The sequence below is a fragment of the Corvus hawaiiensis genome, chromosome 20, assembly GCF_020740725.1.
Source record: "Corvus hawaiiensis isolate bCorHaw1 chromosome 20, bCorHaw1.pri.cur, whole genome shotgun sequence".
NCBI classification, from domain to species: domain Eukaryota; kingdom Metazoa; phylum Chordata; class Aves; order Passeriformes; family Corvidae; genus Corvus; species Corvus hawaiiensis.
The window spans coordinates 5,087,139-5,099,230 of NC_063232.1; the positions used below are offsets into that span (position 1 = coordinate 5,087,139).

The window sequence follows — 12,092 nt, forward strand, 5'->3', positions numbered from 1 at the left end:
ACAATTTCATTTGGCTGTTTTGGAGGGAGGTATTTCCTTTTTAAATTGTTTTTCACAGTACCAATGATCTGGTTTGGGGTGTGGTTTATTTTAATGCAAAGCTACATTGATGAAAGATGTCAATTAAAAGAGAAAAGGACAGGAGAGGTCAGTCAAGTTTAATTGTTTCCTATAAAGCAGTCTGATATAGGATTTGGTAACTGGATTTCTGTAAAATGATGTGTGTTGGCACAGTTAAGAACGATGTCTTTCAGGTTTCAGCCTTCCTTAGGTTTCAGATTTAACCAATTAAAAGAAAGTAAAGCAACTTAAACGTTCTGTTTTAGTGCTCGCAGTTCTAAATAGACAATTCCTGTATTTAGAGAAGAATTTTGCAATCACTGGGGGCACAGGCGAGGCTTGGGATCCTGTCAATACAGCAATACTAGGGGTGGTTGAACTCTGCTTTCAGACTCTCAGTCTCATACCTGTGATTCTTCTCAACTTTTTACAGCCAAGACAAATATCTTATTTCTCCTGGACCTGACTTTGAAACTGAGCAAACAACTTAGTGACTGCATCCTTGGAGCTGGTATGAAAAATAAACAGGGAATACAACAGTGTTAGGGTCCAGGCTTACAGCTGAGACTTTGTACTGGCTTAAATCCCCAGGGAACTCACTCCCAAAAATGTTTTTTCCAAATTTAACTTCCAGATACCACTGACCACAAGCCATACCAGCAGAGGCCATCTTGCTGAATTGCTTTATAATTGTTATGGAGCAAGTATTACACGAGAAAAGAGGCACAAGAGCATTTAAAATAAGAGCTGTCTTGTAGCTGTTTTTCTCTGAGTCATAACCACTTGTGTTTCCCAGCTCTGGAATACCTGCCTGTTGCCTGCACTCATTTTCCCCCTTGCTGTGCACTCAAGGATATGAAGTATTTAACAGGACAAAAATTAAAGGTCAGTCTAAAAATCCTCAGAAATCAAGATGTCCCTAAAGATAAAGTCCAACATGAGACATCCTCTTGGCACAGAAGTGCTGCATGTCCTGGAAAGCTTTGAGTGCACACCCTTTTCTGGCCAGGTGTTGTGGGGACAAGGACCAGGTACAAGCAGCTGCTGAGATCCTGGTGACACTGGAGGAATCCTGTGGAACAGTGCAGGGATTTGGGAATAATTGGGAATCTCAGCTGTTTTCATGGGGTTGTGAAGCTCCTGATGCTGTGATGTAGAGAGAGCTCTGCTGTCAGACTTTACCATCAATGACTCTTTCACAAGGGTGGCTTGGGTTGGTTGTTTTTTTTTTTTTTTAAGGCTCTCACCCTAAATTTGCTGTGGCAAACTGACCCTTGCAACTCAAGGAGGTCTCACCAGCTGACAGGAAAATGTTGGCTGGGATTTGGCCTCATGTTCCCCTGGAAGCTGTGTCATTCTGCAGGGGCTGGGGGAAGACACATAGGATGTGGCAGGGCTACAGATACAGAATTATTTGTACATTTTGTCACAAACATCTCTTGCTGTCAGGGAGAAAAAAAAAAACAAACCAACCCAAAACTCTGGGTGATAAATCTGTTTAGCAGTTTATATTGTGCTCATTTCCGTGGCTGTGTCAGACTGTGTTTGCTCAGCAAGCTGCCCTGCACTGGGAGCTGGGAGCTACTGGCCTTATCCAAAGACAAAGCAGAGATGGAAAGATACCCCTCACTGGGGATCACGGGGAAACGTTCCAGTTTTATCACTTTACCCAAACAAGGCCTTTGTGAGCATTGTTGTAGGAACTCCCTTTCATTTGTATAAGAAGGAGGAAAATCTGTCCTTTAACTGAGCTTGCAGTTTTGGTGTCTGCTGAAGGGATGGGGAAAAGTGTGTGTTGGAGCTACAGCTCCACACCAGTGCCTCTGACAGCTCTGCTGGGACGTGCACAGCTGCCTGTAGCTGCCAAAACTCTTGGCCTAGGAGACATTAATTCCTGCAATTTTGTGGGAACCCTGCAAAAATGAACTTAAATGGTTCCCAACGTCTTTACTGTTTAAACCAAGATGAGAAAGAGAACTGTCCAGTTCATAAAACACAGCAGCAAACTTGTGCTCCATGGATCTGAAGGGCAGGAAGGGGACCTCTCAGCCTGCCCTCTGCATCAGCACTGCCTGTGTCGTGCTTTAGGATGTGGTTGTGTCTTTTCCTGCCCTTTCCCAATCAGAGACGTGCTCAGCTTTGCTTTGCAGGTGTTATTTTACAGATTTAAAAATCTGTTCTGTCTTTTTCCTGCCATGGTGAAAAGCAAGGGCATGATAGAAGGACAGAGCAGCTCTGATTTGTCCATTTAGTTGCTATTTTGGGCTGTAGGACAGGACCCTGCTCAGCAGAGGAGTCACAGGTGAAATTCTGTCCCTGTGTATGGAGGGGAGCCCGGGATGTGCTCGTTTCCCCTGATGTGTGAGCAGCCTGGTGTGTCCCTCCTCAGTATTCCTGTACATCCTTCTCCTCCAGACTGCAAACAGTTTAGTGCTGATCTGGCCTTATATAGTAATTTCCTATTATTAGAAACATTTCCTTGGGATCTTGCTCAGGGAGTAGCAGAGGGAAATCCTGTTTCCTTCATCTAACTTGCAGGCAAAGCACCAGTGCTCACTCTTTCCTTATCTCATGTGGATGGAACAAGAAGTTTTTGTTGTGATATGCTTTCTAGCCTTAAGCCCTTTCTAAAACTGAGCCTCTTTTCAGAAATGCAGGAAAAGAAATGGGAAGGAATAGGAATTGTCAGTCAGCAGTGTGAGCTGTAAGGTTTTGTCTGCAGCCTGTGCATTCCCTGTTCTTTTTCATCGTGTTTTCCTCACTCAGATTCAGTCCTTCCTTTGAAAAACCAACTCTCTGTTTCATGCTGGGTTGTGTGAAAAGTAGTGTGCTAGGATGTTTCACCTGAGAGTGCCAGGGATGGGCAGGCAGCCAATGGCTGTGCTAAAAAAGAGGAACAACTTTAAATTAAGGAAGGAGAAGTTTTTGTTCTGCGTGCGACAAGAACGTGTTTTTAAAGGCGAGACTGGTGACTGAAAGCACGGAGATATGCACAGGCTTTGAACACTTAATTTTTCCTGTGAAAACATTTTTTCCCCTTAAAAGGAAGATGTAGGTCCTGCCACTGGGAGTGACTGTTTGGAAAGTCAGTCGGGAGGAATGCACATCAGCTGAACTAAGTCAGGCTGTTTGTATTACCAGCTCCCTCCAAACCCTGTCTCTGCCACAGGGAGCTTCTTAAAATGATTGTGTCAGAGCAGGGCCAGAGCAATCACAGGGAATTTAACTGTTGGGTTTAAACTTTGTTTTTGGAGTCAGTGCAACAATTGCTGTTGGGATCAGAGTGTGTTTGTAAAATCAGGGAAACCCTGACAGGGCCGCAGCGCCCGTGAGCGGGAGCAGCCACGGGGATGAGACAAACTGGCATCACATTAAGGGCATCTGGTAATTATAAAGTGGGACTTTGTTCTGATGGCCACTGTCAAAGCCAGCCAGCCATTTCTGTTTCACTGGCTCAGCAGAAAGCAACAACAAGGAAAATTTATCGTAATTTGTTAGATTAACCCAGTTTCTGTTTTCGCTCACGTCACAGACCCAGAATTATTGTGTGTGTGCGGGAGCCATAACTAAATACAAGCCCGTCATATGTGCTTTTTAATCCATCACCAGGGGCATCAAAACAGGGAACAGCACTGGCAGAGAAAGTGTAGGAATCTGAGGAGACGTGTGCATCTCCATTTTTTGTAATATTCCTTTTTTTTCCCTATTTATTTGTGAAAGAGTGAGCTTGGGAAGAGAAGAAGTTCGGTGTTCTCACTGACGAAGCTTTCTTGGAACAGACAAAACCAGTATTGACAGTTTTAGGAATTACAAAGCATAAATTAGAATCCAAAATAATAATCTAAATATTCTTTGTCTTCTGGTTTTTGAACCCTTTTGGCCACACCTCACTATTTTTACGGTTTTGTCTGTAACCGTGCAAACACCTTCACACAGAATCGAGGAATTCAGTCAACTTGTGATGTCATGAAGTTTGCAGTAAAATGAAGGAACTTTCATCATCTTGAGGCACCTTTTGAGTGAGTATAACGAGCTTTTGGTTTAACCTTTCTAGGTGTGAAGTTCCATGACTGTGCAGGAATGTTGTGTCTCCAGGGGCCGATATCCTGTGTTCAAACCTCTGTTCCTGACTACTTGTTTGGAGCACTCTTGCAAGGGGAAGAGGAGATGAATTAATCCAAAAACTCGGTAGAAAAGAGAATTCTTAGCAGAACGAATGATGAAGGGAGGAGGTTCTGCCTTGTTATCAAACCTGTTACAATATTTAGCTTTGGCTCTTTGGCAGAGTGTTGATTTATTGTTACCCTGCAGTTGAATGTTCATCCTCTTCTGGACACAGGGTGTTTTTCCTAAGCAGTGGGACAAATGTCCCTCAGAATCCTCAGCTTCTGCTATAGGGTGTTTTAGGAATGTGAGGTATTTTAATCAGTTTCAGATCAGGATAATCTGTACAGCAGGACACGTGACAGGTTAAAGACATTTCTATTTTTTGATTAAGATGTTCCTCTGACCTGCAAGAGGAAGGGCTCTCAAATTCCTGGCCTGTTTAGGGTGGTTTCTTTCCCATGGTATTTTTGCCAAGTGCTTTCTAATTATGGAATGTGTCTTATTCTGTAGTTCTTTTGCAAGGCAGAAATAAGGAATATTATAAAAATCCAGAAGGAAGACACGCACTGATAGATGTACTTGACACCTTTTGGAATAACACAGATGTGACCCACGTTGATTTTTGAATAGCATGAACCCAAGGCAGCATCTTGTACCTCCAGATTTATATTTTGCAGTAGAACGTGCACAGCAGAGGGGAGCACTGATGGTGTTTTCATGGGGCCAAACTCTTTATTTTTTCAGCAGAGCCACTGCTTGCGGGTGTAGCTTAGCAAGTCACGCTCGGCTCTGCGAGCCTGTCGGAGCAGGGCTGACAGGAAAGGTTTCCAGTCCCCTTGCTTTGAATGTGAAATTTTATGCAGGGAATCAGCTGCTTATCTGCAACAAGCAGAGCAATCCCAGTGCTCTAATCCAGGGTTTATATGAGTCACTTCTAACTGGTGAGGCCTGGAAAACTTGATTCATCCCTCGGCCTGTAGTTGCCTGTTGTAGTGAGCCAGACCTTGCCAGCCATCCTCAGCAGAAATCACAGACAAGGGCTGGGCTCTGCTGCTGGAAAGGAAGAGTCTGGTTTTATCACCTTAATAATCCAGGATCAAGATCTTACAAAGTAAAATTATCTCTGCTTTCCAAATTTTTTTTTTTCCCCCTCCTAATTTAGGCTAACCCACATGTAGGAGTGTTTTCCTTGCCAGCAAAAGTTGGGCAGTAGTTTGGCTGCAGAAAAAAAGCAGTTTGAGTAAAGGTCTTTCCAGTGAATAAATAAATAAAAGGGTTCTCCTGCATGGAAAAAAACCCAAGGGAAATGTGTAAAAAATGTACTTCTAAGTGTTGGGCTGTTGTATACTCTTTTCTTATGTGGCATTTTCAGTGATGAGATGTGATCTGAGAAGTGTTAGGAGGTGTAAACTAGGGGAAAGGTGAGATTGCTTGTGTGAAGATAACTCTGCTAATACTTAAAATTGTCACAGGAATTTTACTGAATCTGTTTGGTTACAATTAGACTGATTTGAGGAGTGCTGGTGGAGCACTGACATTCTCGTCCTGAAGAATTAGAGCTGCCAGGCCACAGCTTTAATTATGCTTGGAAAACTGGCTCAGGGCTCACTCTTGTGTTTCAGTAATGGCTAATGTGGCTCAGTTTGGGAAATGGAGTTTATATTACCTTTGATCTTACCTGTGCACAGGAGAGGGGCTTGGAGTAGTGTCCATTTCCTTCAGTGCCAGCCCAAAGCTAAACCCTCCTTTGAGCCACATCCTAAAGCCGCTGCCGTTAAAAATTCACCCAACTGAGATAAGAAATGAATGAAAGTCCTGCCAAGCAGAGTTGTGCAAGAACCACAAATAATGTTCAAAATGGAGGCTGAGAGGGCAGAGGAGCTGTGGCACTGCAGTGCTCTCAGCAGTCAAGCTCCATCCCAAATGCTTGGCACATTCTGCCCGTGCCGAGTGACATCCAGCGCGGCCGGGATCTCTGGGATCGCTGCCTTGGGCCAGAGCTAATTAGAGGGGAGTGCTGCACCCAACCACTGACAACATCTGCTACGTGTGTTTGCTTTTAAATAGCCTCCTCTGTGAGTAGGTTGAAGCTTTTTAGCTTTTTGCTCTAAATCTTTCTGCTTCAGAGCTTGACTTTACCCTTCCTGTAACAGAATTTGTGGTGGATGCGTTTTGATAAGGAGGAAAAAAACAAAACAAAAAACCCTTTAAGCAGAGCTGAGTGCAGAAGGTGCCAGTCATGAAACATCAGCAGCTGAGCTTGGGAATCATTCCATGGCTCTGCATGTTCAATGGTTACAGAACCTTCCTGACAGCCCATACTGGGAATTATCTGAGATACCTGAGGGATGGCATCCTCTGTAACAGATTTATATCTTTATTTGCACTCCTTTGAGGATGGATGCACAGCTTAGTCCATTGAGGAACAAAATAATTAATAAAATCATAGAATAATTTTAGATTGGAAAGTACTTGTGGAGATCTCTGGTCCAACCTCACTTCCAGGCAGGACCAATTAAGATCAGGTCGCTCAGGAACTGTCTGGTTGAGTTTTAAATATCTCCAAGGATGGAGTTTCACAATTTCTTGGGCCCTCTGTTCCAGTATTTGACAGCACTCACTGGGAAAAAAATTTCCCAATAACCCACTGGAATTTCCCTTCTTCCAGCTTGTGTCCATTGTCTCTTGTTCTTTCACTTCCCCCCTAATGCTAGGGAAGGCTGTACAGTATTTTTGTCAGAATGCTCTTATCTCGGGGAGGTGGGTGGGAAATGAGGGGAGGTTTTCACACTCTTGGTCATAAATAATTTTATGTGAACGGAAATAATTTTACCAGAACACTGATGAGCTCAGAGACAGCAAAGTGTGCAACTTCTGTTTGCGAGGGCTGGGGACTGAGGGCAGCAGTGCCTTCACTGTGTCCTGTAGAAGGCTCTTACTTGGTAGTGCAGGTGATTTTGTAATGAGGACCTCAGAACTTCCAGGTGTTTTGGTGCTGGATGTCTCCAAAGGAATCTGGAATAAAATACTGCTGAGCCAGGTTGGACAGGGCAGCCTGGTCTGATGGAATGGGAAATAGGTGAACTTTAAGGTCCCTTCTAATCCAGACCATTCTGTGATTCTAAATCCTGGTGAAAGCAAACTGCATCCAACCCTGGACTCTTTGTGGCCCTTTGATTTTCCGAGGAGGTGATTCCAAGTGTAATGTCAGTGCCAGGATTGGGGCTGTGTGTTTGCTGTGTTTGGGGTGAGCTGGGAGAGGCTTTGGGGAGCCCTGTCCATGTTGCTGCTCCAGGACAATAACTTGCTGTTCCAAAGCTCATCTCTTCCTGTCTGCTGGCTGTGGTTTGTGTGCTGGGCTCGGCCCCAGGTTTTCCAGCGCCTGGGATTACTTTTCTTTCCGTTTTTCCCTGTCATTGGGCAGCGGGAACTCCGCAGGCAGCGCAGCTGACTTCCCCGGGACTGCCTCTCCTGGGCTGCGCACGGCGGACTCTCCTCGCTGGGAGGGGAGTTCTCCTTCTCCTTGGAAAACGCCCTCTCCAGATGCTCCAGTAGGAGCTGGTGGGAGGGAGGGAGTTCTGACTGCGCTGAAAATGCCATGAAAAAAAAATAAAAAAATAAGGCAACTGACAGAAGAGAGAACTTGCCCTCAGATTGCCACTTTTTGCAGCGGCGTAAACGAAGGCTCTGCAAGGGCTGCGGGAGCTGGCGGGAGGCAGAGATGAAGTTCAGAGGCGGGGTAAGGTTTATTGAACTCCTTTGGTGGCTTTGCAGCTTTCAGATGTGTGTCTGGTCTCAGAAGAAGAGAGGAGAAACATTTTCCGGGTTTCAGCAGGAAAGTGAAATGCTTTGAGAAAGATCCCTTCGTTGGGAAGTTATGTGAAAGGGGGTGAAATTGGATAAAAAGCCAGGGAATACCTGTTTGGAGGAGGAAGCCAAGGTGGGAGTTGAGAAAGTGGGAAGAGAGGGGGGAAAGCTGTGCTCTGCTTTAGGAGGGAAGAAAGGGTGGAGCTTTCACTTGGGCACAAGGATGTGGAGGGACCCTCCTGGAGCTAGGCTTTGCTGCTGTCCTTCCCAGGGCTTGTGTCTCCATTCCTGCCTGCCTAGGGAATGGCAGGAAGTACCCTCTTAGGGATTCATCGCCACTCAGTTCCTCCAGGCTCTATTTTAGTGTAGGAAAACGTTGTCCATGTTTTAGCAGCAGCCAGAACGCCTGGCCCTGTGTCCTGCATGGCAGGACAACCCCGAAACTTGGGAGAAGGAGTTTGTGGCAAAAGATTGAGAGGAGTGGGATTGTTACCTGGAAAAACAGATGAGTAGGAGAGGAAGATAAAAAAAACTAACAACAGAGAACACAGAGCTCCTTCTTCTGTGTTGTAGCACAGGAGCAGGGACACTGAGTTAAGCTAAAAGTTGCCAAAGAGATGCAAAGATTATTTTCATACAATGAATAATTGGGCCATGGAATTCACTGACTCTGGAAGATGCTGAGATCAAGAATGAGGGAGTGTTATAAAAAAGTGTGTGGGCTTTTGACTGGATAAGAATGCTCAAGGCTTTAATTGGTAAAGTGACCAAATTTAGGAAGAGAAGGACTGAAAACGTCACGTCTGTAGATTTGAGCAATTCTCTGTGGAAGAAGAGTTAGCATGGGGCTGTGTGTCCCATACCTGCTCAGTCCAGACATCCTTGCATATTTTCACAAATATTCTGGTGTTGACCACTGAGAGAGTGATGAAGGGAAGGGCAGAGCCTTTGGATGACCTCCTGAGTCTGTGGAAGTGGAGGTGACAGGGTTCGAGAGGGTGTTTCTGCTGGCATGTGGGGTGCTGGGGCCAGCACCTTTGCACAGCTGTGGGCCTGGAGAAAGGTTGTCAGAGGTGGTAATGAGAGTGTGACAGGCAGAGGTGGTGTCTGGGGTGGTGTTCTCCGAGGGAACTGTGGGTGTGGAAGTGCCCTTCGCATGCCCCGGGAATGCTCTGGAGTTCTGTTTGGAAAGTTTGACTCTCAGAGAGACATCGTGGCCTGAGAGGGTTGTGTGGGGGGTGTGGAATGCAGTGGGGAAGGGCTGGGAGTGGGGTTGGCAGTGGGACGCCAGCAGGGCTGGGCTTTCCCAGGGCAGTGCAGCAGGGAATGGTGCATAGGGGGCACATGCAGGCCCTGGCTCTTAATGTTTGAGTTTCTGCCACCCTTCACCTGCGCAGTCTGATCTGGAAATCAGCATCAAAACTCACTTGAAGGGGCAGCAAGCTGAGGTTTTGCCTTTTTTTAATGCCTTTTTCCAATCTGTTTGTCCTCTGAAGCTGCTGTGGGAGGCCCAGGCCTGTGGGCACAGGTCTCCTGAGCAAACTGCCACCAGCAACATCTTTTAACCAGCAGCAGCTTGTGCCATCTGTTCAGGAGCAAAAATGTCAGCTCCCTAAATATAGAAATTCTGTGTATTTACTTTTCCAGCCCTGGTGATCTTTCTGGTTTGCCTAGTTCATTTTTCTTACTGCCCTTTTATATTTAGCCTGGTGATTGAAATATCATTACCCCTCTTAAGGGTAAACATTTTTCCTGTCCTTCAAATCAGTGCTAATTGCTTATTTCCTTACTCATCCCCCCCCCAAAGTAAAATCTAGAAGGTATAATTATATTATAAACATTGAACAAATAATATTATCTGCTTATTACCTGTATTTCAATTCGTCCCTACTCAAAGTATGGAAAACCTCAAAAGAAATTACTTTACAAGAATTAGTCAAGGATGTAGCATTTCTATCTCTTTAATAGGATTTTTTTTGAATAGTGTATTCTGGAGTCCCATCCTTCCATATGGTTTAGGATGGGAAGTATCAGAGGGAGAACCAAGGTCTGAGTTCCCTGACTCCAGACATTCCATTGTTGGTGATGTATTGGTCTAAAAGAAGCAAGAATAAAAAGTAATTCTAAGAAATGGTCCTTGAGAGGCAGCTGCAAGTTCAAGTTTTTCCCTCCAACTCTGCTGGTCTGGGTCACCAGAGTTGTTACCTGGTTTTGATCCCCATCCACCTGACAGCTCTGATTTTCCCAAGTTGTCTTTTGGGAAATCACTTCATTGGCTTTACATAATTCAAAGCAAAAGAAAACATTTCCTTTTGTTATTTATTTTTTTTTAACTAAACAAGCCAAATATGTGTATTATCAATTATTAGCTCAGGTGGCTTCAGACAAATCCACGTGGTTGGATGCAGGGGATTTTTATGGAAAACACGGAGCTGCCTCTCGGGGAACCTTCTTTCCAACCCAGCTGTTGACTAACAGAGTTGTGTCCAAAATGTGCAGCTGATTTTCAGTGTGGCAGGAGGGAGGAGGATCCTGAGTGGCTGCACTTCAGTCTGTCAGGGATTTGATGGCAGAATCCCTGATTCTGGTCCACCTCTGTCATCATTATTTTTTTCTCCATGTAAAAGGCAAGAGGAGCTTTCCCATTCTGCACCTTGGGAATTGAGGCTCTGGATACAACAGCTGATTTTTATCTGCTCTGCTGTCTAGCCCACGTTGTGTCCAAGCCCTTTCCCAGGCTGTAGAGTGGACTAGAAATCAAAGGAATTTTTTCTCCTTCCTGCAGCTTTGGCATGACAGTGAAGAATGTCCACGAGATAAATGTTTTTTAGCTGCCACCTCCCCACGAGAAGTTCCTTCTTGGTTCAGGCTTGCATTGTCTTCCAGAATCTAATCTGAATTTCCCTTCCCACTCACATTTGGTTCTGGCCTGTTCTTCCGTTCCCGGCTTTGTAACTATTCCTGGAGCCTGCAGATCAATCATCTTACACTTGATACCAAGATAAAGGTGCCTGCCTCTTCCCAGATGGAACCACTTCCTGGGGTTGTTCTAGTGAGAGTCTCCTGAGTGGATACGACCCAATCTGTAAAAATACATTGCCAGGAGAAAATATTGAAATACACATTTTTTAGATGGTGAAGCAGAAATTCTGTTTATGTTGTGACTTTCTAAATCAGTTCTGGATTTTCCCTGCTCCATGCAAGACCATTCACTTTGAGAACTCCAGGTGTTTTCTCATGGATGCTCCAGGAAGGAGTGGGAGTTGCTGGTGCTGCCTGTTCCCTCAGTGTGTCTGGATTTGCTGTGCTGGCACCGACCATTCCAGTACCCACCTGGGAATGAGTCCTTGCTCCATGTTGGGTATTCCATGGCCATGGAGCAGCTGGTGGACAAAGCCAGGGGGAGTTTCTTGCTCTGCTCACATCAGCCCCAAAGCCCTGTGCTCATGGCAGACTTGCCCTCCCATCTTCCAGCACAAAATCCCCCAATGTGTTCAGCCTGGCTGACTGAAATCCTTTGGATTTCGCCGCACAGAGCAAAAGGTCCTGTTTTTCATTTCTGAGGTGGATTATTTCTCCGTGTCCTAAGCAGAGGAAAAACTTTATCATGCTTTGGCATTAAGCAGAGTTTAAAGGAAAAATATGTGTTTACACCTTCACAATACCATGTCAGCGATTTCCCAGTTCAGTTTAGGAAACTCCATGGTGCAGTCTTGAGTGGTTTTGTACTCCCAGGAGCTTGGAGGTATTTTCTGGTCTTGTTGACTCTTGTATGAACACAAAGAAAAGCTGGAACCCCAGCCAATGTAAACCTGGCTCTGCAGGCTGCATTCAGCAACCAATTTACACTAGTGGAGTCTTTCCCAAAATTTAATCCCAGGGAAGAAAAAGCCATGTGAAAGCAGTGCTGCGGTGGTGATTGCACTGGTCCCCACCATTCCGGAGTGCCTTTTCCCTTCCTGGCCTTGAGCCACTGTTGTGCTCACGGCTCTGGAGAAGACATTAAAAGCAAAGAGTGGGTTAAACAGTGTGGGAATGAGTCCCTGGAAACTGTGCCGTGGGGTGGCTTTGGGAAACGTGGTGGCAGAAGTCAGTTTGTGCACTCTGGAGTGGGAGTG

The 12,092-nt window shown here is 45.3% G+C and overlaps 1 protein-coding gene across 5 annotated transcripts in view; it reads left to right on the forward strand.

The window, feature by feature from the left end:
- MYO1C (myosin IC) overlaps window positions 1-12,092 on the forward strand; it is a 50,945-nt gene that overhangs the window by 17,227 nt on the left and 21,626 nt on the right. The window contains exon 1 of one of the 5 annotated variants that reach the window (XM_048324775.1): window positions 3,990-4,079. The exons of 3 other annotated variants lie outside the window; for them this stretch is intronic. Coding sequence is in view for 1 of the 2 variants with exons in the window: in XM_048324772.1 (XP_048180729.1) it covers window positions 7,889-7,906 (18 nt within the window). In the remaining variant the exon portion in view is untranslated. Of the gene's footprint in view, window positions 1-3,989; window positions 4,080-7,724; window positions 7,907-12,092 lie in introns of those variants that run through there. One more of the 5 variants, XM_048324772.1, reaches the window with a different exon arrangement.